General features: G+C 48.7%; 10 protein-coding genes across 10 annotated transcripts; 4 read left to right on the plus strand and 6 right to left on the minus strand.

Annotated features, from left to right (window-relative positions):
* Positions 1-571: 571 nt before the first annotated feature.
* On the minus strand, positions 572-6,281 carry LY89DRAFT_654364 (putative polyketide synthase; the record flags this gene model as incomplete). The annotated part of the gene is made up of 4 exons (XM_018212298.1): positions 572-2,010; positions 2,062-4,410; positions 4,473-5,874; positions 5,920-6,281. 4 exons carry the CDS (start codon positions 6,279-6,281, stop codon positions 718-720), a joined length of 5,406 nt encoding a protein of 1,801 aa, XP_018066025.1. The 3' UTR covers positions 572-717.
* Positions 6,282-6,904: 623 nt separating this feature from the next.
* On the plus strand, positions 6,905-8,015 carry LY89DRAFT_594535 (Metallo-hydrolase/oxidoreductase; the record flags this gene model as incomplete). Its single annotated transcript, XM_018209810.1, has 2 exons — positions 6,905-7,093; positions 7,161-8,015. The coding sequence occupies 2 exons, from the start codon at positions 6,905-6,907 to the stop codon at positions 8,013-8,015; spliced, it is 1,044 nt and encodes a 347-aa protein (XP_018066026.1).
* Positions 8,016-8,544: 529 nt separating this feature from the next.
* LY89DRAFT_688847 (putative cytochrome P450) lies at positions 8,545-10,627 on the plus strand. The gene is made up of 3 exons (XM_018215792.1): positions 8,545-9,010; positions 9,072-10,210; positions 10,266-10,627. Exons 1-3 carry the CDS (start codon positions 8,781-8,783, stop codon positions 10,490-10,492), a joined length of 1,596 nt encoding a protein of 531 aa, XP_018066027.1. The 5' UTR covers positions 8,545-8,780; the 3' UTR covers positions 10,493-10,627.
* On the minus strand, positions 10,626-11,559 carry LY89DRAFT_786556 (uncharacterized protein; the record flags this gene model as incomplete). Its single annotated transcript, XM_018222995.1, has 3 exons — positions 10,626-11,049; positions 11,107-11,303; positions 11,362-11,559. 3 exons carry the CDS (start codon positions 11,557-11,559, stop codon positions 10,980-10,982), a joined length of 465 nt encoding a protein of 154 aa, XP_018066028.1. The 3' UTR covers positions 10,626-10,979.
* A 116-nt stretch (positions 11,560-11,675) lies between these two features.
* Positions 11,676-14,309, plus strand: LY89DRAFT_688849 (putative MFS multidrug transporter). The gene is made up of 4 exons (XM_018215793.1): positions 11,676-12,292; positions 12,346-12,781; positions 12,845-13,207; positions 13,269-14,309. Exons 1-4 carry the CDS (start codon positions 12,125-12,127, stop codon positions 14,096-14,098), a joined length of 1,797 nt encoding a protein of 598 aa, XP_018066029.1. The 5' UTR covers positions 11,676-12,124; the 3' UTR covers positions 14,099-14,309.
* Positions 14,310-14,442: 133 nt separating this feature from the next.
* On the minus strand, positions 14,443-15,329 carry LY89DRAFT_688850 (DUF1772-domain-containing protein). The gene is made up of 2 exons (XM_018215794.1): positions 14,991-15,329; positions 14,443-14,932 (listed from the first exon to the last, which is right to left on the minus strand). Exons 1-2 carry the CDS (start codon positions 15,043-15,045, stop codon positions 14,523-14,525), a joined length of 465 nt encoding a protein of 154 aa, XP_018066030.1. The 5' UTR covers positions 15,046-15,329; the 3' UTR covers positions 14,443-14,522.
* Positions 15,330-16,482: 1,153 nt separating this feature from the next.
* Positions 16,483-17,793, minus strand: LY89DRAFT_739099 (uncharacterized protein; the record flags this gene model as incomplete). Its single annotated transcript, XM_018220439.1, has 1 exon — positions 16,483-17,793. The coding sequence occupies one exon, from the start codon at positions 17,791-17,793 to the stop codon at positions 16,483-16,485; it is 1,311 nt and encodes a 436-aa protein (XP_018066031.1).
* Positions 17,794-18,842: 1,049 nt separating this feature from the next.
* On the plus strand, positions 18,843-19,987 carry LY89DRAFT_594589 (uncharacterized protein; the record flags this gene model as incomplete). The annotated part of the gene is made up of 2 exons (XM_018209814.1): positions 18,843-19,361; positions 19,424-19,987. Coding segments are annotated over 2 exons (1,083 nt in total), but the record flags the coding sequence as incomplete, so codon positions are not given.
* A 668-nt stretch (positions 19,988-20,655) lies between these two features.
* On the minus strand, positions 20,656-21,886 carry LY89DRAFT_594291 (Aldo/keto reductase; the record flags this gene model as incomplete). Its single annotated transcript, XM_018209792.1, has 3 exons — positions 20,656-21,291; positions 21,356-21,648; positions 21,775-21,886. The coding sequence occupies 3 exons, from the start codon at positions 21,884-21,886 to the stop codon at positions 20,656-20,658; spliced, it is 1,041 nt and encodes a 346-aa protein (XP_018066033.1).
* A 452-nt stretch (positions 21,887-22,338) lies between these two features.
* LY89DRAFT_700262 (S-adenosyl-L-methionine-dependent methyltransferase) lies at positions 22,339-23,513 on the minus strand (the record flags this gene model as incomplete). Its single annotated transcript, XM_018217111.1, has 3 exons — positions 22,339-22,577; positions 22,631-22,714; positions 22,775-23,513. 3 exons carry the CDS (start codon positions 23,511-23,513, stop codon positions 22,339-22,341), a joined length of 1,062 nt encoding a protein of 353 aa, XP_018066034.1.
* Between the last annotated feature and the right edge of the window lie 1,619 nt (positions 23,514-25,132).

Here is a 25,132-nt window from a genome sequence, read left to right on the forward strand (position 1 = left end):
TCTTTCCCGCTTAGACATGCTCTTATACAGTGACAACGACAACCTTTGTAACCATGGATTCATTGAATATGGCAACCAAATCTACAGACCACCTCTTAGTACGGGCATCAATCTATGGCCATCTACAGCAGAGAAATATCCGTTCAATGCTTCCTGCACGAACCTGAATGCGCCGAGTGTGCGAATGATTTAATCACAGTTTCCCTTTTGATATAAATCAAGCCTCAGCACAACTATCTCGGATCAAGCGGCAAGTGAGATCATCACCATTACTTCAAAGACTTCCTGTCACACAGTAGTCTGGACCTAAAAAGGGGGGTTTGTCACGTGCACTCTTAGGGTGCATTCTGCCTATATATAGGGCCCTTCGGACCCTCTAATTTGAGGTCTTTTCAGACCGAATCTACTCTGTCACACTTCCTCGACCGGGTACCGATGGTACTTTGGGAGGGGCCGAGAGAGAGCGAACAGGATGGAGAATAAAAGAAGAAAATAAAGAAAACATGCGACACCGAAAGCGAGAATGAAAGGGAACCTGCCATGTATGATAACTTACCAGACAATGTAAGTTCTCTAATTTGTTAGACCGAAGTAAAGTTCCGAAGTTCTGCGCCAAAAGTCGTTTATCAATGGCTATATACTATCGACCGCTTATGCCAGACAAACGAAATAAAGAGAAACAGGAACGAAACCGATGTCCTTCGACAGCTTCTCTATCTAGCTATAATACTCGTCTAACCACTTTCGCAGATCGCCAATGGTGGGGTAGTCCAAGAACAGACTACCACCGACTTTGATATCTAGCTCTGTCTTGAACTTTTCAGCGATGACGAGCGACATGAGACTGTCAATGCCCAAGCTAGCGATCTCGGCTTCATCCTCCAAGTCGGACATGCTTAATGCGGCCTCCTTAGCAATCAGCGCTAGTGCTTTGCCAGTGATAGTGCTCAAATCGACCGTGGACTCGGCGGATGGTGCTGCGGCATCAACGGCGACGGATTTGACGTCCTTGACAGGATGAGGCGTCGTGGCGAGCTCGCCTGGTGAGAGAATACTCATCTCGACAGCGGAGTCATGGCGAGAGTGCGCTTTCCTCGCTTCCGATTTAGTATTCTTCGATGCTACTGGCGCTGGCGTTAAGCTTGGAGGAGGTGAAATCTTTCGTGTGCCCTCCTCCTTAGTCTGTTCCGGAGGAGAGAAGAATCGGCTGAGCAAGATACGTGGATAGCGGCGGAATTGGATACCGCCAACCATACCCATGATGGCACCGTCTTGTTCCATGATATACACGTCGCCAAAATAAATCGTTGGGTCCTCAACCGTCGGAATCATCTTAACGTATGAACGATACTTGGCTCCTGGGATTAAAGGCTTCGCAAAACGCATAGATTTCCAACCAGGTGTCACACAATAATTGTTTTGTGTATCCATGGCATCGGAGCAATTCATAATGAAGCCAGCCAAGTGCGCCACGCTATCAATAAAGTATGGCGGCACTGTCCAGACGCCGCTTTCCTTGCTAGTGAGTTGTACATCGGCGAATCCTTCCAGGTCGTATATCACAGCCGTTTGCATGCCGCGATACTTCTCAGCGTAGTCCACCAATTTGCTGGCAAAGAGGGTATATGCCATGTTACGCGAGAAGCGGCTTGCTTTGCCTTCGACGGCCAAGTGCTCCAGCGCTTCGACTCGGCTGTGAACGAGGTGAGCGATCGGAGTCCAAGAGGAGAGCCAATCAGTTGCAACGCCGTAAAGAATACTGGCGGTGGCAAAGGGTTCCTGGACGTTGCCATCGTTGTCCACGTTTTGCCACGTCAAGTCCACCCCGGAGCGGATATCACCAGTGGTAGCAGTCACCTGTATCAACTGAGGCATCTTATTGTTGCTCTGAGCGACAAGACCCTTCGTAACGACCAGGTCGGCTATATTCGCGGTCACCTCGGTGCTCTTAGGGTAAAATTTCCGGTGGATATATCCACCCAGAGTGTAGGCAATGTCGGCGTGGATAGACTAGGTATGTTATAAGCACCTAATGAGGAGTGTTGTGAGGAGTCCACTTACCGATGTAACGACACCACAGCTGTTCATCCGGTGTCCATGAGCAGCAGCTAGGAAATCTGGCTGCATAAGATCAGACTGCATGACAACTGTTCCGGCAGAACCATTGAAAGTCTCCTCGATGATCTGCTGCACCGTTGACGTCTGGATATTGCCAGCCTGCTTGGATACCGGTTTGGTGGGACCTTTCTTGGTGTCATAGAAAGTATTACCCTTAGTCAAGCACCAGTCACCGTTGTACTGTAGCCAGTAAGTCTTATCGTTCCAGGCGTACGTAGGCAGATCCAGAAGACGGAGCGACTTTTCGAACGGGCGGTGGAATTCGTTCCAGCTAACCTCAACACCAGCAAGGTGGAGTGCGGCCATACTCTCGGACATAGTCTTCAGATTATCATCGCCGCGACGGATTGAAGGGATAGCAAGCTGGGTATCTGGAATGGTAGACTTGACAAAGCCGGTGCAAACGGGATGCGGCCCAATCTCGATCCATACAGTCTCGTTGCTGACGGCGGAAATGTTTTGAGCATTCTTCAAAGCGGACAAAAAGTCGACTGCCTCTCTGGTACCCCGGCGCACATAATTTGCGTTCAGAGTTTTGCCGTCGAAAATGACTTTGCCGAGCAGTGGTGAGATGACTGGTAGTTTCGGCTCTTGGAAGATAACACCTGTCTTCGAAAGGGCTTCGAAATCGTCCAAAATAGGATCAACCTGCTCGGAATGGAAAGCAAAAGCGAGGTCTAGCTTGATACAGCGGAACCCGGCAGTCTCGAGTGGGACAGCGATCTTATCCATTTGATCCTTGGTACCGCTGAGTACTGTATCTGAAGGACCGTTGACGCAAGCAACTGTGTACGGGTTGCCTCCTGAGTTCTCGACTATCTGCGAAAGAGAAGCACGTATGGCCATCATAGTATGACTGCCAATCTTGCACTTCTCCTGCAGCAGCTGAGCCCTGCGTCCGACCATAAAAATAATGTCATTTGCAGTGACTACGCCTGCTACATGCATCGCAGCGTACTCGCCTAAGCTGTGTCCCATGATGATGTCCGGTTTAACCCCGAGAGAAGACCAGTATTTGGCCAAAGAAATCTCAATACAGACTAGTGCAAGCTGAGTAACAACTGGAGAGTGAGCGTGGTCCTTGGGATGCGACCCATCTAACGCAGGAACGAAAGATGGGAAGCCTTGGCCTTGAGCGAGACAATCAAGATGCTCAATGGTTTCTCGGAATGTCGGTACGTTGTGGTATAATTCGAGACTCATAGACTTATACGACGCACCTTGACCAGTGAAGACAAAAGCGATGGGCGGTGGATCGGACTTTCCGACTGCCTTGATGGCATCAATCTTCTGCAGGCGAGAGGTGAGCTGCTTCTTGAGATGGGCCACGTCAGATGTGGCAATTGCCACACGATGGGTATGCTGGTAGCGGCGTGCCGTCGTCGTATATGAAAGGTCGGCTAGATTGACGTCTGGATGGGAGTCAAGATATGCAATCAAACGCTCGATATTCCCAGATAGTGAAATCTTAGTCTTTGCAGAGATAGCAATGATGTGAGTCTGACGCGGGTCGGTCTCGGTGATGACACGAATTGGGGCCTCTTCCAGCAACATAGTTGTATTTCCGCCAGCTGCACCAAAGTTGTTGACAACTGCAAGCCGCTTTCTGCCCGGTATCTGCTCCCAAGGCGTCACCTCAAAAGGGATGTGGAGATTACGTTTGTCAAAGTCTCGGGGAAACTTGGGGTTGATCTCAGTCTTGATGCCTACATGGGGCGGAATGGCGTTCTTTTGGAGCATGAGAAGGACCTTGATCAATGCCGTCGTGCCCGCAGCAGATTCGCTGTGGCCCACGTTCGCCTTCGATGCGCCAATATAGAGTGGCTGGCTGCGGCGTTTGGTAAGCGGGGCATAGACGTTCATAATGCCCTGCATTTCCTCGTGGTCACCAGCTTGAGTACCGGTGCCATGAAGTTCAACATACGACACGGACAGGGGATCTACGCCGGCCTGGCGTAGTACTTGACGGGATAGATAAGCTTGATGACCAGCATGTGGGTGAGTAATTGAAACGGCTTGGGCAGAATGATTAGTTCCAGCACCGAGAACAACACCTAGGATATTATCGTAATCTGCTTCAGCGTCTTCAAGTCTTTTGATAACAAGAGATCCAATTCCGTCTGCACGGCAATACCCATCCGCAGTGGCATCCCAAGTTTTGCATGCGTTCTGTCCCGTGGTCAGGAAGTGGCCGTTGCACAAACCCGAGAAACCGTCTGGGTTAGTAAGAACATTGACACCGCCGGCGATCGCTGTGTCGATTTGGCCGTTCCAAAGTGCTTGACAAGCCACCTATCACGATTTTAGCGTTTTCTCTTCTGACTTTCGAGAATGTAACACGTCCGAGCACGAACCTCAATTGCTGCAAGTCCAGAAGAGCAAGCCGTATCAATACTATAAGAAGGACCCGCAAACTTAAAGAAATAGTTGATACGTCCAGGACCAAAAGCACGGCATCCACCGGGAATATAATAGGTAGTGACTTCCTGACCTTGGTTGACCTCACGATAATCGTCAGCGGCTTGGCCATAATACGTTCCAATGCGTTCTAATTGTGTAGCAGCGGTGCGGTTGCCAACAAAACCAGCACGCTCCATCGCCTCGTAGGCGGTAACAAGAGCCAAACGCATCTGCGGATCAACGACTTGGGCTTCACGTGGGGACATGTTGAAAAAAGGCGCATCGAACAAGCCCGGCTCATCAATGAAACACCCGTATTGCGTCATAGTCTTGTTAAGCTGCTTACCTGTCGGGTCGTAATGTGTTTCGATGTCGAATCGGTCAGCTGGAACCTGGCGCGAGACGTCTAAGCCCTTTTCGAGGAGCTCCCAGAACTTTTCAGTACTGCTCGCGCCCCCTGGAAGTCTACAGGACATACCGACAATGGCGAGCTTGGACTGCGCTGCGTTGCGGGGCGTTGTGTCTCTTGGCGTGGCTTGGGCTATCCATGGCATGAGGTTGCTGATCGAGATGCTGAGCTTTGAAGTACTGCTTTTCAAAGCGATGTTGAGGTCGTTAAGCGGTATGGAGTTGCCAAAGCAGTACAACACGACTTCGGAGGTAATGGTGTATTTCACTCTGTCGACCACTCCACGAATGACATGGTCCCAATAGATCGCCTGCGTGAGGAGTTCAGAGATGACACTTTCGAACAGCTCAGCTGTATTCTTGGATTGGTATGGCAGACCAGTGCTGGTTGAGTACAATGGTATCACTGGCCGAGAATCCGTGTCGAGAGTGCTCAATGAACTGCCATAGATGATGCTGTTCGTATCCTGAGGGCCGTAGATATGCGGTGCGTGGCAGAGGCCGCCGTAGACTGGCAGTGCAATGAATTTGGCCCCCCGAAAGAATTCGGACTTGACGAACAACGTCTTTAATCTTGATGGAGGCCCACTCACTGTTACTGAAGTCCGGCTGACAGCGCTTACAAAGATTTTTCCGGTATCAGGTTTCATTTCTTTGGAGTGCATGATATCGAGCTCCTCCTGGGCTGCCACGGGATCGACATTGTGAACCACATATGCCCACGTATCTGGGCTTTCTGACAGCTCGCGGCCTTCCAAATTCTCGGAGATGCCCTGGACGTGGATCCCCAGGCGGAAGGCCAGGCGAACGGCATCTGCGCCGGCCAGTGGTATATCGGCTATCGTCGATGACAGTGCAACGGCAGTTGCTGTGAGCAATCCAACACCCAGTCCTGCGAGGCATGTGTGTGCAAGGTCCCTCAGCTCTGCTGGATGGTGCTCTGCATATCTGACAGTGTTATCAACTTATTCTCTTCTGAACAGTTCTACTCACCCAATGTACGTCGCTAATTGGACGACGATGAGCAGCACTCCGTCAACAGCGCCGCATAGAAGACCGTCACGCAGCTTCGTATCGTCCGCCCACGAGAAAACGGTGTCAAATGGTGAAAAGAGTTGCTTCAGTTCGGTCGGAAGTCGTCTAATTTCGTCTTTCACAGCCCACGTGACCTCGCTTATAAATCGAGCCAAGACAGGGTGATGCCGGTCCTTGCTGTGGTTATTCAGACGTCGAAAGAGATCCTGCAGATCTTCTCTGGGAAATTCATTGCTGAAATACACAAGCTCCATCTTCCGCAAGTCTCCGTCGGACTCTGAACTGACGGCAGGCGTGTAGATGGGCGACGGAGCATCCATCAATGTTCTGCAGGCAGGTGTCGTGAGTTTCAGCCGCACTTGTTACGATCAAGAGGACAAGATTGAGCAATATTCAGCCTATAACGAATGGTTCTTAGCCTTATCAACCTCGTTGCTTGACAAGAAGCAGCGGAAGGCGCCGCTTGCGCAGCTATATCTCACAATAGCCTGCCCCGCAATGTCTTTTCTCTGCCGTTTCGTTATGAGTGGTGGTGTTCACTAAGGGGCTGATTGGGTTTGCTTGATGCTGAAGTGTGTGGTGGCGCTGTCTGCCTCCAATGTTTCTCCTGTCATCAGGTGTATTCATCCCGAACTGCAAGTGGTTCTTTCCGATTGTGGCGTCCCGAGTAGCTTCCCGAGAGTGCAATAGCCTCCCCAGCATCTCAGATCTTCGGATAGAAACATCTTTCTTCCGACTTCTGACAGCTGTCTTTGCTAGTTCCTTTGAGGTACGCAATTCTCCACTCTCGTCTTCAAGGTTGACCCATCTTCGCAGAAAAAGAAAACAACAACAAATCTACCCTAAGACAGTTCTTATCATATTTGCCCAAAATTAATAGGCTTATTCTGAGACACCTCTTTACTATCTTTGCGCAGAGTTACACCCGGGATACATTGAAACAATGCTGCAAGACGTTGATACTCTCGTTATGAAAGACGACAAGGGCGGATACCGGCAGATCAACAAATCGCTGAATATCTGTGCGTTCGACGATTATCTCAAGGGCCAAACAGCACGACTTCCACAATTGGCGAACGTTGAACAGCATACGCCTAGAGTACTACGCGTAATGGGTCAGAATCCAGGGATTGTAAATCCTCCATTTCCCGTCTCTGATCATATCCTGCAAAGTCTACGTGGCTGACACTTTTCCGAAGTTTACTTTCCAAGGCACGAACACATACATTGTTGGCACTGGTCACGATCGATTGATTATCGACACCTCCGGGGGTGAACCAGAGTGGGCCGAACTCATTGCATCGACGCTCAAATCCGAGGACATTGGTTTGTCTCATGTCTTGTTGACCCATTGGCATGGGGATCACACCGGCGGAGTCCCTGATCTTATACGCCTCTACTCTCATCTGAAAGATCATATCTACAAAAATGACCCTGATAAATGCCAGCAGAATATCACCGACGGGCAGGTTTTTGAGGTGGAGGGTGCAACGGTACGTGCTCTGCATGTGCCTGGACACTCCGAAGACCATATGTGTTTCATTCTTGAAGAGGAGCAAGCTATGTTTACTGGCGACAACGTTCTTGGTCATGGTACCAGCGCTGTAGAAGATCTCGGCACTTTTATGAACAGTCTGGAGAAAATGCACTCCCAGAATTGCATCACTGGCTACTCAGCTCACGGCGTCACGATCACGAACTTACCCGCCAAGATTGCTGGAGAGTTGAGTCAAAAACTGCGGCGTGAAAGACAAGTCATGCAAGCGCTTGGTCAGTTTCGTAGCCATGGCCAACGGAGTGTAACCGTCAAAGAGCTTGTCACAGAAATTTATGGCGAAGGGTTGGATGAGGATACGCGGACTCTCGCGCTGGAGCCATTCATAGGTGAAGTGCTACGGAAGTTGGCTGGTGATAATCGAGTTGCCTTCGAGATGAGAGCAGGCAAGAAGAAGTGGTACTCAGTGGAAGCAGTGTCACAGATTGCCACAGGAAGATTTGCAGACGTGAAAGCTTCTTCACGCGTTATTGTTCAAGCGGAAGAGCTTTCTACTTGATATGTTATGAATTATCTGGGTTCTATACTTCTTTTTCAATTTAGATACTATATTCTTGACTCAATCTGAGCGTACTCAGACTATTTCCTCGAATTCCCCGAAAAGCACTTTGAGTGACTGAATAGGAGAGAGATTTACTAAGCGAGGCGCAAAGTACTGTAACCCCGCATTAAAACACATCTCAAGCTTTTTGAAATTATGTTGAGTTACTTGAAGCTGCACGAAACATTACAGGCAGCTAGATAGCCTTGCGGGGGCATCTTCATCGCTCTGATAATTGCATTCAGTAGCAGTTCCCAAAAACAATCCGACGGTAACTTGATAACCTTGAACCGCAGACATACGGCCACAAATCAGACCACGAGTTCGACGAATGTGGCAGTGGGGTTATCTACGGAATGCTACTTTGGCTCATGCTATGTTTTCTGCCCCTAGCCACAACTGCATGTTTTCGATAATCGATAGGTTACATCCGCTCGACGGCCCACACATAAACCTCCTATCGGATTCACATGCGTTCAACCCTATGTGACAGCCAATAGACAGCCAGCAATTTAGCCGTCATAGGAGTCCGACGATAAGATGCATATCAACTCAGCGAAGTACGGGCACGTCAACATTTCCGACCGCACTTGAAACTATCCGACCCCTCATCGCGTCCCAGATTTCGGCATTGGTCTTCCAGCTTTCTTTACTTGAAATCATCTTGTTCGTTTTTCCAGATGACGGTAAGCGTGTACTCTCTGTCTTGAAACCAAAGTAAACATGGATCTTGCTTTCAATCATACCTCTCACTCCATTTCACCAGACATGCTGTCATGGATTGACTTGGCTTCCGAGTCGGCTGCCACGATCGGATCGACTGCTCTCATAGCAACCCTGGTCAGCGCTCTGGCATACTTGTCATACACTCCTAAGGTCGACAAAAAGTCACCAGCCTTTACGTCTGATACATTTCCGTTCATTGGGTCATGGAGGTTCTTCACTCAGAAAATGTAACACCGCCCTTCTCTCTCACTGTCCAAAGAAGACTGCAGCGCTGACAGTGAGGTCAAGCGGCTTCTGGAAGAAGTCCATGGCAGAATCCAAGACAGGTAACTTCAGTTTCTGGCTCGGCAAGAACCATATAGTCGGTGTTTCCGGAGAGGCTGCGCGCAAGATGTATCTAGACGATCGTCGTCTGCACCTCATCAAAGGAATTACCCTCATCGGACATGGGCCAGACTTCATAGACGGGCGATCAACTGTCATCCACGATATTTGGAAGGGTACCGGCTCGAGTGATCGTTCCTATGCCGTTCGCCGGTTGCTCGACCTGCAACGATCAGATCTTCTTGTGAAGCGTCTTCCTCGGGTGACAAAAGACGCTCGCGTTGCTTTGGAGGCCATAGCTGCGAACCTATCTCCGGTCATAAACCCATCAAAGGTGTGCTATCGCCTAGTGGTGAAGCAAGGTGCCCGTGTTGTGGGTGCCGACGAGATCTCGGATGATCCAAAGCTACTGGATGCTCTTTTGAGCTACATGCCAATTCTCCAATTCACCAGCAGTCTGCACCTTCTTGCTGTGCCTTGGCTCTCTTATTTCAGCTTATCATACTGGAAACGCAGATACGGACGTTGGGGAGTTACCAAGATCGTGACCCCTCTTGTCAACAAGCGCATGGAAAAGGATGCCGCTCGCGTGGACGACGCTTTACAAACTTTGATCGACCACGGTGATAGCAAAGATTACATCACCAACTTCCTGATCAGCATGCTGTTCATCACTGGGGCCAATGCCGGCGTCATATCTGGCTCCATGCTGAACATTGTGGCCCATCACCCGGACTGGCAGGAGAAAATGTACCGTGAGATCAAAGCTGCCGCCAATACCCATTCCCGGAACAAGAATGCGTCCCTAGTCGATCAGCTAGACTCGCTCCCATTTGATGCGTGGGAAGATATGTCGAGCTCCATCGACCTCTGCTACAAGGAGGCGATTCGAATGTGGGTAGCATTCCCCATGGGTCGCTTCAACGACAGCCCCAACCCTATCCCGATTCCCGGAACCAACGAGGTCATACCACCAGGCAGCTTTGCCTGCTACAATACCGTTGACGTACATTACTCCGAGAAATTATACCCAGACCCGATGAAATGGGAACCTGAGCGCTGGCTTGAAGGTCGTGAGGAGTTCAAGAAAGAAGCATACGGCTGTGAGTATCCGAAAGTCCTTCTTTCTGTAGCAACGACTGACTCGTTCATCAAAAGGGATGGGCTGGGGCGCGGGCCGTCACCCTTGTGTTGGCATGCGTTGGGCCAAGATCCAGCAGAATATCATCCTCGCATATGCCTTAGCCTTGTATAAATGGAGCGGTTGCGACGAGAATGGGGAGCTCATCTCGAAATTTCAGCAACCGACGCATGCGCTCGATCATCTCGCTCCCAAGCTACCCCAAGGCACTCATTGCAAATTTGTTCCTAGAGAGGCAGAATAAAGCGTGAAAAGATAAGACAGATGGGAAGGAAGCCTATGAAGGCAAATGAGGAAGCATGAGCCTGTAATCCGCGATAGGTTCCGAACCTTTCTACAGAATGAATAAGCAATGAATTCAGCTTAAAATGAAGAATCATCCTTCCTAGTCTACCAATGTCAAGACGGCGTGTGACTTGTGCCGAACTTTGCTGCTCCAGTGGTAAAGTTGAAACGTCAGCAGGCTATCGGCTGGCGGAAGATTCATCATCAAATGTGTACTGAAGCACAGTACAATCAATATACCTTACTGTGTGATACTATCCCATGTCTAGTTACCCGCCTCAGCTACCATCATTCATTCCTCACACACATGTAACTGACTTTTGGATCTACTGAGTGGAATCTCATACTCAATTTGCTACAAAATGCGATCTGACGTTGGTAGATTCAGTTAAATAACGAGATGCTACCTTCGGTTCCATGTCCAGAGAGAGTCTGAAACCAGTGAATTAACAGACCTTGAAACCGTCGACAACCTCGCCGTCCCTCACAAACTCCTCAATCCAACCAATAGTCATTCTATCGAGAGTTAGCTACTACTCTTCAGCTGCTAAACTGCACAAAGGACAAGCTCACGAGCTTCTCTTCGTATCAGCGAAGTTCTCATGATCGTGAATCAAGTGTTGCTTGTACCACGGATCCTGTTTAATCCGCTTGTAGTCCTCGATATCTTCAAAAACTACCTGGCTGAAGCAATCGAAGTCGGCGACGTTGCACATTTGAGGATCAAACAGCTGAGCCATCAAAGCCCGTGTAGCACTTTGATTATGAATCTTTGTGCGGCATCTCAGTCACGAATGTTATCTTGACGACAAGGATGAAGGAATTCACCTGTGTCCACCTTTTGATCTTGTATTTGACCATCAGGTCCTTTGTCATCGGTGCCGAGATGTTGACCATATGATTGCGGTAGTCTTCCTCACTCATTCCCGGCTTGCGGTAGCCGCAGATAGTGAGACAGAGATACCTGCCCTTTGTTGGGCTCGACGCCACAGAAGTCTCGGAGAGGTGGGAAGTTGATGCTGTCATGTTTGGCGTAATTGACCCAGAGTCACCAGATCATCACCATGTCGATTCCTGTTACCAGTGGCGCATCATAAATAAAATAAGGGAGGCTAACGTTGGCAAACCAAGAAAATTTCGGCATCCCGAATTTGTTTTCCGATCAATCTGATTTGGCTTCCGATACATCCCGAAGGGAAGGGAAAGTTGAGGTTGCAGTGCGTTAGAAGCCTCGGCCAATCAAAAGCCACTACCCCTAAACAGCCGAACAAGCCATACCGAATCGAGAATACGACACCGAATCTGGAATACGAAAGCTACCATCAACAAAGCTAGGCTCTTCTGTCCCAGAACAAAAGGTTTGTACAAGCGAGATTCCAAGAGTCAAGTTTATTACAGATCCAACAAGGTCTTTGCACCAGTACTTGAACTGCTTTTCTTGAGTTTGTACAACATAAGCCTTTATCCAGGTGACGACACTTTGGCACTGCTCGTTCGCCACTCCTGTCCTTACCTCTCCTTTTCCCTTTTCTACTCATTTTTCACACGCTCACTTCTTATTTCTTGTTATGCGCGCCACACATTTTCGATGATGAACGACACCCAGAAAACGAGCAGTACGACGCACGACAGTGAAGCCATGGAGAGCAAAGAAAAGAAAGACATGGCGGGAACAGACGGCGACATCGTCTATCCTTCCGGAATCAAGCTCGCGCTGTTGATGCTGTCAATCTTTACTGCCATGTTCTTGGTGTCCTTAGTAGGGGGTATACCTCATACGAACTGGAAAAGCTACTAACTTGACAACCACAGGATAAACTTATTATCTCGACCGCCATCCCTCAGATCACCGACGACTTCAAGTCCGCAGACGATATTGGCTGGTATGGTACTGCGTACTTACTTACGAATTGCGCGTTCCAGCTCGTCTTTGGCAAGCTGTACAAGTTCCTCCCTATCAAGGCCACCTTTTTGACATCCATACTTCTGTTCGAGGCTGGCTCTGCCCTCTGCGGCGCGGCTCCAAGTTCTATTGCGTTCATTCTTGGTCGAGCGCTCGCCGGTCTGGGAGCAGGCGGTGTCCTCGCCGGCACGATGGCCGTTATGGTGTATTCTGTTCCACTGCAAAAGCGGCCCAAATATCAAGGATATTTCGGTGCTGTGTTTGGCGTCTCATCGGTACTCGGACCTACTGTTGGTGGCGCCTTTACGACACATGTTACTTGGCGTTGGTGTTTTTATTTGAATCGTGAGTACACGCCAGAGAATTATTTACGTATTGATATGATTGACTGACATGTTTTTGTGCCAGTTCCCATCGGAGGTGCAGTGATGATCTTGATATTCTTCTTACTTCACATCCCCGACCGTGCTGCCAACAAGATGTCTCCCAAAGAGAAGCTTCAGCAAGTGAACATCCTGGGCCTACTTGGCCTTATTCCCGGAATCGTCTGTCTATGCTTGGCCCTACAGTGGGGCGGCACTAAATATACTTGGGGTAATGGACGAGTGGTAGCTCTACTTGTGCTTGCTTTTGCACTTTTGATTTTCTTTGCTCTGGTTCAAGTCTGGAAACCTGAACAAGCTATTATTGCTCCTCGAGTTTTTGTCCAGCGCAGTATCGCTGCCGGGTTTTGGACGAGTATATGCATCGGTGCCCATCAGACATTATTTTGTAAGTCTGCTATATCAACAACGAAGAATATTTTGTGCATCTACTGACACTTGATATCTAGTGTATTACCTTCCAATCTGGTTCCAAGCTATTAAGGGCAAGACAGCCGTAGACAGTGGTATCGATTTGCTCCCTATGGTACTCCCCATTGTCTTTGCTTCTATTGGCAACGGCGAGCTTGTCTCTCGGATCGGTTATTACACACCATCTCTGATTTTTGGTGTTTGCCTCACAACAATCGGCTCTGGTCTCTTCACCACCTTTGAACCCAATACTTCAACAGGGAAATGGGTAGGATATCAAATTATATACGGCTTTGGTCTCGGTTGCTCCTCACAAGCACCAAACATGGCTGCGCAGACTGTACTGCCCCGCGACGACGTGGCACTCGGCGCGTCGCTGATGTTTTTCGGACAGACACTTTTTGGTGCCGTATTTACTTCAGTGGGACAGAACGTGCTCGATAACCAGTTGACTAAACGCCTCGCCGGCATCCCGGGTATCGATTCCCGGGTAATCCAAAGCACGGGCGCTACAGACCTTCTCAAGCTCGTCCCGGCTCAGTATTACACCACAGCGCTCGATGCGTATGATACCTCGCTGCGTGTGGTCTACAGAGTTGGTCTTTGCATGGCCTGTCTTGCTATCCTTGGAGCTGCTTCGATGGAATTCCGGACTGTCAAGAAGAAGACCCCACCTAAAGACTTGGAGGGCGAGGGCGCTGCTAAAGAAGCCAATGGTCAACATGATTTGAAACAGCAGGAAGCCACGGATGCCATGGAAGGAACCAGCGAGAAAGCAACAGCAGGGGCTTTGAATAATGAGGAGAAAATCGACGGCAGGGAGGCAACTACGGCCGACAGCAGCGAGACTGCACATACGGTCTCCTAGCGGGTGGAAAAGGCTGAGCGGTAGTCAGACGAGGAGATGAAAGCAGAAGCTTGGGTGATGGTAGCTTGAGGGTTATCCTGTACGATCTTGGGGGGAAAGAATGGCTTTTCATTAGAGTAATATTAAGTGGAGGCTGGAAGACAGATCACTTGCTGGTTGGACCAACTGGAAATAGAAAGTGACTGGAAAAGTTTATATAATAGTTTGCAATGTACTCCACTCAACAATCACAACCACCAATTCAGCTCACTCCGATCTACTCACCAAACCGACTATAGATTGAAATATTCATCTTCAGCTCCTGGGTCACAAATTAAGAACAGCATGCACACAGAGGTACCAATCCAACAGTGAGATTTCTTGATATTATGATGCTAGTGGGATGGTAAAATATGAACTAAGAGCCACCTGCAATCTTAAAACTTCAAAATATTCCAAGTGCGCCCATGACAGCCCCTGCAAGCGGAAGCAACGACCTCATAAAATGCAACCAAGTCCACCTCACCACCAACCCCTTGACTTGCTCAATCTCTACATCCATTACCTTACTCGACGCCTCGAGCCGAAACAGCTCATCATTCGTAGACACCATGAAGATCCACGTGAATGGTGCTATACTGACTGTCGTTACACCTGCCAGTGCGAAAAGGCGCCAGCTCCTTTTATTTCTGAAAGATATATAGCAATATAGAAGCAATGTGCCAACAGCGATGGTTGGCATGATTTGGTGGCCGTAGTAGTACATGCGTGCCCATTGGGGTAAAAGTTGAGAAGCTTCAGTGGCAGTGTCCAGGAGGACTGGAACTGCGATGAAGCAGAGCGACATCATTGCTCCTGGGAATTGTTACTCGAGATTCGATTTCAAGCCAGTATAACGCTATTGCATACTTACCTGAGAGGAAAGCACCTGTGAGCACTGCCGTGACTTGGATGCTGATGGTAGACATTGTGGAATTATTCTTCCAAGAGTTTTGTTTGGGCGTTGATGAGATAGGACTTGCAATGTTGTTTGGTGCGTTCCAATATTGCTCGGAGGGATGATGTATTCGATGTAAAAGGCAATTTGTGTCTCGATCGTTGGAACAGATTCCAGCTTGATGGTCACCTTGTTTCCGAAGTAAAAAGTATGGCCATTAATGGCTTTGTAATCATTTCAAAGTCTAGCCATTAAGCGCTATGGCAATGAAATTCAAGGCTTCAATCAACAGCAGACCGTTGAAGGAGAAAGTCCAGCGCCGCAGGATACGCGAACTAGACTTCTGCCCATGAAAAGCAGCGACGAACACTACTGCACTCATGATTGGTCCACTCGAGTGTAACTGTCACGACCTATCGGAACATTTCGTTCAGCTGAGCCTCACGCGCAAGTGCGATTCTTCCCGTTATTGCATCGAAACGTTCCGATTTCCGATCATTGCGAACCCGATTTTCCGATCGCTAAGTCGGAATGTTCTCGAGAGATGTTTCCCAGCGAGCCTCAATGTCCTCAAAGGGCAGCTCGGGCGGTACGAGCCCAGATTCACTCCGGATGCGACCCGAACTACACTAGTACAGTTCCGGTGAAGTGGGAAATTGACCTGCTGAGTCGTATACCTAGTCACAAATCAAAAGAGTACGATCTATTTACTTGGCGGATTGAAAAGGGAACAAGACGGAAGTATATTCTTATATTTTGTAGTAATAATAATTTAGAAAACATACGTTTTGTTCGTGAGATATTTATATTTTATGAGTAAATAGGGGTAATTCTCGCTTAATAAATGCTAATCGAAAATCATAGATCATCAAAATAAACATAATAATCAGTGAAGTATAGAGTCTCTTTAGAGAGCCGTGGGACTATAAAGCCAAAGACTTCCACAAAGAAGCAATTCAACGCATTCACCGAGGTCAACATGACGATACTACCATATTCTCAGGAAATGTCGTCTGAGACTTCCCCAGGAAGCGAAAAAGTCAAGACCTAGACCATGCTGGAACACCAAAAAGATAATGCAGGTACAGAACCAACAACCATAACGATCCCTACAGAGGATCACGCTATACAGTGTCCACTCATTCAATTACCTGGTGTGGGGCAATTGGACCCTTAGACCCTTAGATTCATGCATAATTATAACATAGTTGCTTTACGAACGCTGCAGCGCCTTATAGTCAATCTATGTCATGAACTGTGAATTCTTTCGATATCTGGTTCTGTCTTGCTCTGTTATGTGTAGTTTTCAAGATCTGAGAGGCAGATAAGAGGAGACGCTGCGATAGGGGTTGAGCGCACGGACGATCTCAAACTTAAGTCTATTTATATTAGAGTAGATGCCACCCACATTGCTCTCGCTACTATCAAGATGTCTTCGCGACTGCTATAGGTATATCATGCAAGCTGCTCAGAGTCGCCTCAATCGATCTATCATCTCCAGTGAAAGCGCCCGGAGTCGCTTCTTTAAGTCCACATCAAGCTGACTATACATTGCAGCCGACAGTGGCAACTTCATTTCGAGATCCAAGTCCAAGTTTGCCGACACCTCAGTTTCACCTCTTCTCCACTCCTTTGCCGCCTGCACTTTGAGCTTCGATGATAGTTGGTCGATGAGACGTCGCACCCTGTGGAGTTCCCCGAGGACTTGCTGCGCTGTCATGCGTAGTGAGTCCGCTCCATCGAGGTTATGCTTACCAACGGTGGAACACTGGACCACCAATCCAGATAAAGACGAGCCAGACGATGAGCGTGAGTAGTTCGCTGGAGGATCCTGTGTGCCCGTCTTTTGGCGTGCAATAGCCTCGTACCAGCCCAACACTCTGAATATGATGAGAGACACAACGACTAGCAGGTAGCCATCCTGCAAACACGAGCACTCCAACATCTTACTCACAGCCTCGATGGTGATTTCATTTTGGGTGATAGCAACTTGGATCGCCAACGGTGCAGAGCTTTGATCGAGATAAGACGAAGGAAAGAGCTTGGCCATCAATCCAAGGGCCCGAACCAAGCACGAGCAGGGTGACTCGGTTGCGTGGATTTCTTGAAAACTGTGAAACCCTCTGTCGGCGGAGTTGAGATCTTTGGGTGCGGGGCTTGGGATGGAAACAGCAAAGAGCTCGGAGACGTCAAAGGCGGGGAAGCTTCCAGAAAGACTGCCATTATTGCTGTCATCCATCCCCGTCGAGAAGAAATCTACGGCCCCAAAGAAAGGGACGTCAGCCATATCCGCAGAAAACGACATTGGAGGGCTGATGTAGTCTGTCAGGTCGATTTCCGTATCGGGAGGTCCCAAAGACAGCATCTGATCCATAGGACCGAACAAGTCTTGCAATATGTCTGGAGACGCCACATAGCTCTTCGTTTGAGGGGACATGTGCAGACTGTCCGGCGAGTGCAAAGGATCGACGCGTTGATTTGCAGAAGGAGTGGCAAACCAGTTCACATTATCACTATCATTTGCATTGGAATTGACTGCGGTGTTTGAAGCACTCGGACTGCGGTTTTCACTTCCGCTTCCGGTGACGGTCGTGCTCGTGCTCGGTCGGCTATTTGGCTTTCGGCCTCCTCTCTTCGCCGCCACATATTCGCAGGGGACACCACGCTTTGAGCAGCGGGAGCAAGTTGGCTTCTCGCGCGAGCATCTCAATTTAGATGCTGCGCAGGCATGACAGCTGCTTCGTAGTTGAGGTTGCTCATGATCATGCAATGCGGCCATGATAAATGGATGGATGGACGTATGGATGAGGGAAAGAATAAATGGATTCAATGGGTCCGTGAACAATCGAGAAGCTCTGCTCAGGCAACAATAGTAAATATAGAGTGGCATGATAGCTGTCAATATCCATTTTGTACTTGCCCATGTTCATTTTTTGACGCAATGAGATTCTCCCAACGACATAGCGTTTCGGGCCTTCCCATTGCAGCTGCAGTAAGGTTGGATTCCCTTACAACCCCGAATCCTTCTACCGTAATAGGAGGTATTCGTTGCTGATCTTCGTGAAAGCGTGGTACTCAAAGCGTGGTGCTGTGCCTAAACTGACTGGCTTTTTGGCGGGTTGCAGAGATGCATTTTATGGGACGCCTTATGACTCGGCACACGGCTTGCTGATAAGGTTGTGCGACGGTTAATTTGAGCGTCCTGCACGTATTCGGGACCAGGGGGTTTCCCGATACAGAATCAATTGATTGATGGCCTGCTTACTCTGCGAAGTGCAATCGGCGTGTAAAGACCCATATGTTGAGTTGTGCGGTTTTGCAATGGTGTTTGGAGCCTCTTGAAGCTCTTCGGGACAAAAGGAAGTAGTTCCGATGCATCGATAATTAATTGAAAGCCTGCTCGCACGTCACTGCATGCTTGCATTTGTTCAGGACTTGCGAACATACCACTGACTGATTGATTGATTAATTGAAGGGCCGATCGATCGATTGACTTGCTCAACAGCCTGCAAGTCACTCTGGTGTGTGCCGTTAATTCAGCTGCCATGGCGAGCGTGAGCCAGTTGATCCACGAGCTTGCCACTGCAGCTAAGACCTTTGAAGACCGTTATCCGGACGAGAGCATTTTCGCTATTACCAACGACACACCTGATAAATCAGAGCAAGCCAGACGTAACGTACTCGCCATCGCGAACCGGCTGCAGAGTCTGCTGGCCAGGCCAGCCGAGTTCATCCAGCATCTTGCAAGCCAGGTGCGTATGCTACATACCAGTCGAGGTTCTCGATGGTGTGCCAAAATATGAAATGATTAACTGTTCTGCCTAGAACCAACTCCTCGCATGTATGAACTGGATGGGCGAGTTCCAAATACTTGCATGCATCCCACTACAAGGCAGCATTGCAACAAAAGAAGTTGCCGACTTGGCCGGGGTACCAGAGAAGCTGCTGTATCGTGTTGTGCGTATGATGGCAACCGCAGGCTTTCTTCAGGAGCCTCAACCCGGTCATATCGCTCACACGGCATTATCGACGCCCTTGGTCACCGATCTCTCTTGCTTAGACGCCGCAATCTTCCTCGCCCAAATCGCTGCCCCTACGGCGTTGCACATGGCTTCAGCGACGCAGCGTCCTGGAGATCCAGAGCCTGTAAATAAGAGCGCCTACTCCATTGCTTTCAACACGTCGCAGACGTTTGAGTTGACATGTGTAGAGCGGACAAAGTTGCAGCGTCAATGGTTTGCGTATCGCCGATGTGCTGCTGGCGATGTTGAGGGCAGCATGACTGAGCTTCTTGGGCGACTAAACTGGCATAGTCTAGGCGGTGCGTATATAGTCGATGTGCGTCTCGTGCTCTTCCCTGTTAGTTAGCCATGTGCAGGTGAACGCTAACTCTTAGATCCCACATATAGGTGTGTGCCCAATCAACAGAGGCAGCCATTGTCCTCGCAGAGATGTACCCATCGCTTCGTTTCATCGTCCAGATGATGGACGAGCCAGCACGCGAAAGTAATGGCCCGGCCGGTCCGGGCAAAGTGGAGAGCTCTGGCGGGAGGATCACAGTCCAGAAGAGGATGCCTGGAGCGGTTCAAGGAGTGATGAATGCCGCCGTGTACATTCTCCGTCTGCCCACCGCCCAACAAATGCTTGTCGAGTTGAATGCACATCTGGGTGTGCTGCGTGCTAATACCTCGGCCACCTTGATTCTAGGACCGCCGTTACTCCCAGAGCCAGGAGCTGTAGACCGTGATGTGGAAGTCATCGCGCGTCAGAGGGATCTCTACAGACTCCAACTAACGAACCAGTACGGGATGGAGCTTGGCGAACTGGTAGAAATCGTCAACGGGGTTGGCGACAGCGAGGGCCATCTCATAGTAGCTAGTAGGCTGCGTTCCCCTACCAGTACTGCCGTAGCCCTAGGAGTTAAGTACGAGGCATATGTAGGAGGCACTCATGCAGCAGATGAAGTGATATGATGGGATGCTACGGTAAATCAGATACGGCTATTTGTTGGGGACGATAGACTCACATCATTAGCGTGCGTTCGGTTGATCATCTGTCAATGGTATAATGGAATCAACGTTCATGCTTGTCACGTATCATGATGTGTAAGAGTGTAAGAAAAAAAAAGTAGGTGTAATCTTCTAAGACGTTGCTTTAAGGGCTGCGCTAGCGTCTCTAGTGCTACACGTGACCCTCATATGCTCTTTCTCCTCCTCCATACATAGTTAGCGCAGAAGCCGGGGTTCCGAGGGCAATTATATATGACTATTTTATAATTGGAAGATAACCATTATAAAATTTTCCGAGAAAATATAACTATTAACTTAGTGAAATAAGTATCCCGACTCAGATTAAAGTGATCATTAATCACATCCCTAGACGAAAATGGAAAAAGCAAAGAAACCCAATATAGCCTTAGGGGATGTATGGCTTGAGTGGGCACTCATGGTGCGATAAATAGCTAAATCTGCGATCAATTATCTGAAAATTTATACGAACTCATGACATGACATTGGGAATACTGCTATGCATGTTCATGAGTTCAAGCAAGGCAATTCATGAAATAACATGAAACTCAGCAGTAGTGTGCCATTACATCAATGAATAACGGTAATGAATTGGCAATCTCATATAAACCGCCTCAAGCGAAGTACGACCCACAAACTCCCTTGACAATCTCCCATCCCTCATCGAACGCCTTCGCCATCTCCTCCGGCAATGGACCCTTCTCTAGATTGGCCAAGTTCTCTTCCAATTGTACTGTGCTACTTGCGCCAATGATCACCGCATCACCATACTCCCTCTTCATCAAGCTATGGTGACTAGCCCACCTGACTGCCGCCTCAGCAGTCGTCATACCTAGCTTCTTTGCCACCGGTCTGATCACATCCAGAGCATCGAAATGCGCATCATTCCAGTACCGTCCCCGGAAAGCCTTGCCTTGCATCTTCTTCGGATCAAATCGGCTACCCTCTTCGTGTTCGATAGTGTTGCGATGGTATTTGTCCGTCAGCATACCGCCAGCTATCGGGCTGTACTGATAGAAGGCGATCCCATAATTTCGCAGACATGGGAACAGCTCTGGCTCGACTGTGCGCTGTAGTGCATGGTAACCTCCTTGATAGACGTCGGGTTTCTTCCAACCATTTCGCTCGCACAGCTCGCAGATCTGTGCGACCTCCCATGCAGCATAATTGCTGAGTCCGAACCGCTTGAAGTAGCCTTCCTTGTACAGGTCGTCTACCGCTTCCAAGGTCTCCTCGTACAGGGTACTACGCTGTGAAAGTCGAGAGTGAGCAATGCATACGTAAGACTCAAAGGAAAACGAAAGAAGTGCGTACATCCGGTGCGTGCAAATACCACAAGTCGATCTTGTCAGTCTGTAACGCCTTCAGACTGTCTAGCAGTGCGCGCTTGAGCCCATCTTTCTTGTGTGAGTACATTGGTCCGCGCGGAATCGACTTCACCTTTGTATCTATAACGATACCCCTTTCCTGTAACTTCAACTGGCCGAGGAGTTCTTCAGAGGAGCCGTACACTCGCGCAGTGTCGACCTCATTGTGGCCATGCTTCTGCAACACATCCAGTAAGGCAGCGCAATCTTTAAGATCATGTACTCGGGCTATTTCGGCGCCTGCGACGAGAGTTAGGTGTTTGGATATAGAGAAAATGTTTCAGTGTCCCGTTAACTCGATGCTTATTGGCAAAGTACAGCTGCTGACTGAGGAATATGTATATAGGTAGAGAGGGAGATAGTTACCTTCTTTGCCCAGCACCATGGCGCCAAGCACAACTTTCAGTGCAGTTTTGGCTAGAGCGGTGCCATTAGTGGTAATATGAACGGTCTCAACTTGGCTCGTAGTGGTAGCCATGTTAATTTTACTGCAGCTCGCTGTTTCAATCTCCGAAGCGTGATATAGATTCTTGAGTTGGAGGGAAGCGAGAAAGCTGGACTACATCTAATAGTCTGCCGGTGCGCTGGGTGAGTTTGTACTGGGGCATACAGCAGCTCCGAGAAACTGTCGGAAAGATCGGTAAAAACAATGTTGCCTCTGGCCAGGCGATTTCATGGAGATCACCGGGTCAGAACGGAGTTATCAACTGCCGAATTGAAGGCAGTTGACTTCCTAGGTAGATCCGCAACTGCCTCCGAGGGCGTAACGTCCCGAAATTGAGGTCGTCTTCTCATTGGGCATCGTGCGGTAAGTACTGAGGATAGGATACGAGAGTTCAAAATAGGCCAGATTGAGAATTGAAAGAGGCGAATGTCAGCTATAATACATTTAGGAGGTGAGATAGATACAATCAACAAATTCTCTCAGAATCAAGCCAGGACACATTCAACAACACTCCCAATCGGCATTCCCTCCTGACTATGTACGCCGATGATCTTGAAGCCGGCTTCGTTCATCAAAGACTCCCATTGAGATCGCGATCGCTCTTTGCCGCCAATTACAAGCATGTTTATATCTCGGAGCACGAGACCGGCTGGCGGCGAGTGATCTGCGAGAACGAGATCTGTAATTAAAAGTTTTGGGCTCGGGTTTGAGGGTGTGGGTTTCACTGCGAGTAGTAAGTGTTGTGAAACGAGACGATAGTTATGAAATGTAACTTACTAGCAGGAGCGAGATTCTTGAGGATTTGTGGACAGGAGGAATCGGGCCAGTCGTGGAAAATAGCTTTGAAGAAGTAGTTCGCTCCTGTTGATTGTCAGCTTTTTGCATTCCTTCTCAGAACGATTGAGGATGGTGTGTTCTCACCTTTCACAGGCTGTACCTCCTTAAAGAAATCATACGCCATCAACTTCACCTCCGGATCCAAATCCACTACACCGCCCTCAAGCACAACTCCCATATCTTGCAATACCAACTTCCCTTGCCCCTTGAAGCCCTCCACGGCTCCTCTCAACTCTTTCACAACATGACCTTTCCCGCCACCAACATCGACCAACACTACGCCATCCTTATTACCCTTTAATTCGCCCCACGGATAGCAAGTACTCAACTCCTTCAGCCCAAAGGACGCCGTTACCATCATCGCATCATTGAACAACTTCATCCTTTCTGGCTGCGCTCCCAAAATCTCAAATAACCCCATATCTTCCTTCCCATGCGCGAACGAAAACCCACAATTCTTCGGATCAGTTGGAGAATGAAATCCGAACTTCTGATAATATCCTCCCGCCGAATTGGCTTGTGCTTGCAACATATTATCAAAAAGATGCTTCGCACTAGCTTTTGCGGGCGGACCGGTCAAGAAGCGAGAGAACATGGTGTGGGAGTATGTCACTTCCCCTTCTGAGTTAGTTCCTTCGGTCAGGATGTCGAAAGCTCCTAGGACACGAGCGATGCGGAGGACGAATTCTGCATCTGAAGAGGTTTTGGAGGCGAGGGCGGAACAGGTGAGAGATTCGCCGGTCATGGGGAGGGCTTCTAGGAGAGACATGGATAAGGCGATTCGGATTGCGACATTTAGGTTTGGCCGAAAGTTTATCTCCATGAATTGTTGTGGGAGTGGCGTGGTGAGTCGGGTAAGTTTCGTGGAAATAGATTGGATAGTTTGAATGGCAAGGGCCTTTTCTTGGGGGCTTTGGGCCGATTCATATCGTTTGATAGCGTCCTGGATTGTCGTTGAGAGGTTGGTGAGTTCCGGGAGCGGTGGTGAGAAAGGTGGAAGACCTCCCAATTGTCCTGGTGCGGACATTATTGTGGCGGGGTAAAATTGGAGCCGGCTTATATCCGCAATTGAAGACACTTGCTGAACTGACAGAAAGGAATATCTCTGAAAGATTGAACAATAATCGGATGCTAACAGTACTTTCTATATCTTTGCGAGTATTGCTCCGTCTTATATAAAGCGAACATGTTACAAATTCGGACCTACTGGAGGTCCGGGAAATGCCCCTCCAGTACGTACTGAACTAGCAGGGATAAAGCTCTCACGCAAGGCAGTAGCTTAAATTGGATTGGATCGCTCGTACTCGCGCAGGACAATGCAAGCGCGATTAGATTTTGAAGTGAAATCTAAGCGCGAAATGACTCTTTGCTTTTTCATTCTTGCGCGTCTTTCTCTCGGTTTTGACTTTGTCCCGAGTTTATCGCAAAGGCTCGGTATTAAAACATGAATGCTGACACTTGTCCAAATCTCAAGCTGCTAGGCTTCCGTCAACTTGATCGGATTTTTTGATTGATCTTAGGTTGCATTTGGAGAAGCGTGCTCGAGCGTTTGCACGGAAGCCGATGAGCTGACTAGTGTCACGGCACTAGCAGTATCGAGTTTTTAGCTTCAAGCTGATTTACGGAGTCGTGTTACCGATGGCTATAGCTAGCACTCATTGACTTCTCCGTATGCAGTATTATCCATTCCCCAGTGGTCAAAAGGAATAATCACTCGTGTCATGTGACTGGATTTCACGTGAGGACCATTACTCAGCTTCCTAAATGGCACCAGTGCGACACACTTTTCAGACAATCTGACTTAACAACTCCAGGGGAGTCAACTAAGAATGATATGTATTTGTATGCCTGGCCCTCAGAATAAGACGAAAATGTTGGTGAATCTGGAAAATTGTTTGAGTAAGAGAGGGGTGTTGTACGGAAGTACCATCTTAGGACAGCTGTGAAACACAATTTGCTTGGTTGGTTACTGATGACGCTCTTGAATTGGAGAGGATTTTTGGCGACTTGGGATGATAGTGAGAAGGTGTTCAGAGATGCTCTGAAAGAGCATTTTGAGGAAGTGAGTGTGAGGATCGAGGGTGTTGTACTTTCTGAAGTGACAAGGCAGAAGTTGGAGAAGATTAGGATGAGGTCATAACCGCGTTGAGAGAGAGACGTGAAGTTGTGCACGGCTTGAAAATGGCATATGGACTAGGTAGGTAGTTCTTGGCTCGCTTGTGGCATTCAGGGGTAACCGCCGAGGCGATCCACGTGATCCGGTAAAGGTATTCTTTCATCTTCTTGTCGTGGCCTCTCCGGTCATTGGTCAACTGCTGATCTCCATTTCAAAGATATATTCGTTATTGGTATTTGAATTCCGGTATCGTGTCTTACAACTACAAGTTTTTGAGAAGTCGGACTTTTTATCTCGCGGGCCCTAGTCACTTCTATCATAGGAGT

This window comes from Mollisia scopiformis (assembly GCF_001500285.1).
Source record: "Mollisia scopiformis unplaced genomic scaffold LY89scaffold_23, whole genome shotgun sequence".
NCBI lineage: Eukaryota > Fungi > Ascomycota > Leotiomycetes > Helotiales > Mollisiaceae > Mollisia > Mollisia scopiformis.

Coding starts and splice junctions, on each gene's coding strand:
- LY89DRAFT_688847 (XM_018215792.1), top strand. CDS start 8,781: ATGGATCTTGCTTTCAATCATACCTCTCACTCCATTTCACCAGACATG. Junction 9,011..9,071: donor AGGTTCTTCACTCAGAAAAT/GTAACACCGCCC, acceptor AGTGAGGTCAAG/CGGCTTCTGGAAGAAGTCCA. Junction 10,211..10,265: donor CAAGAAAGAAGCATACGGCT/GTGAGTATCCGA, acceptor GTTCATCAAAAG/GGATGGGCTGGGGCGCGGGC.
- LY89DRAFT_688849 (XM_018215793.1), top strand. CDS start 12,125: ATGAACGACACCCAGAAAACGAGCAGTACGACGCACGACAGTGAAGCC. Junction 12,782..12,844: donor TTGGTGTTTTTATTTGAATC/GTGAGTACACGC, acceptor TTTTTGTGCCAG/TTCCCATCGGAGGTGCAGTG. Junction 13,208..13,268: donor TGCCCATCAGACATTATTTT/GTAAGTCTGCTA, acceptor CTTGATATCTAG/TGTATTACCTTCCAATCTGG.
- LY89DRAFT_688850 (XM_018215794.1), bottom strand. CDS start 15,045: ATGTCTACCATCAGCATCCAAGTCACGGCAGTGCTCACAGGTGCTTTC. Junction 14,933..14,990: donor CACAGGTGCTTTCCTCTCAG/GTAAGTATGCAA, acceptor AACAATTCCCAG/GAGCAATGATGTCGCTCTGC.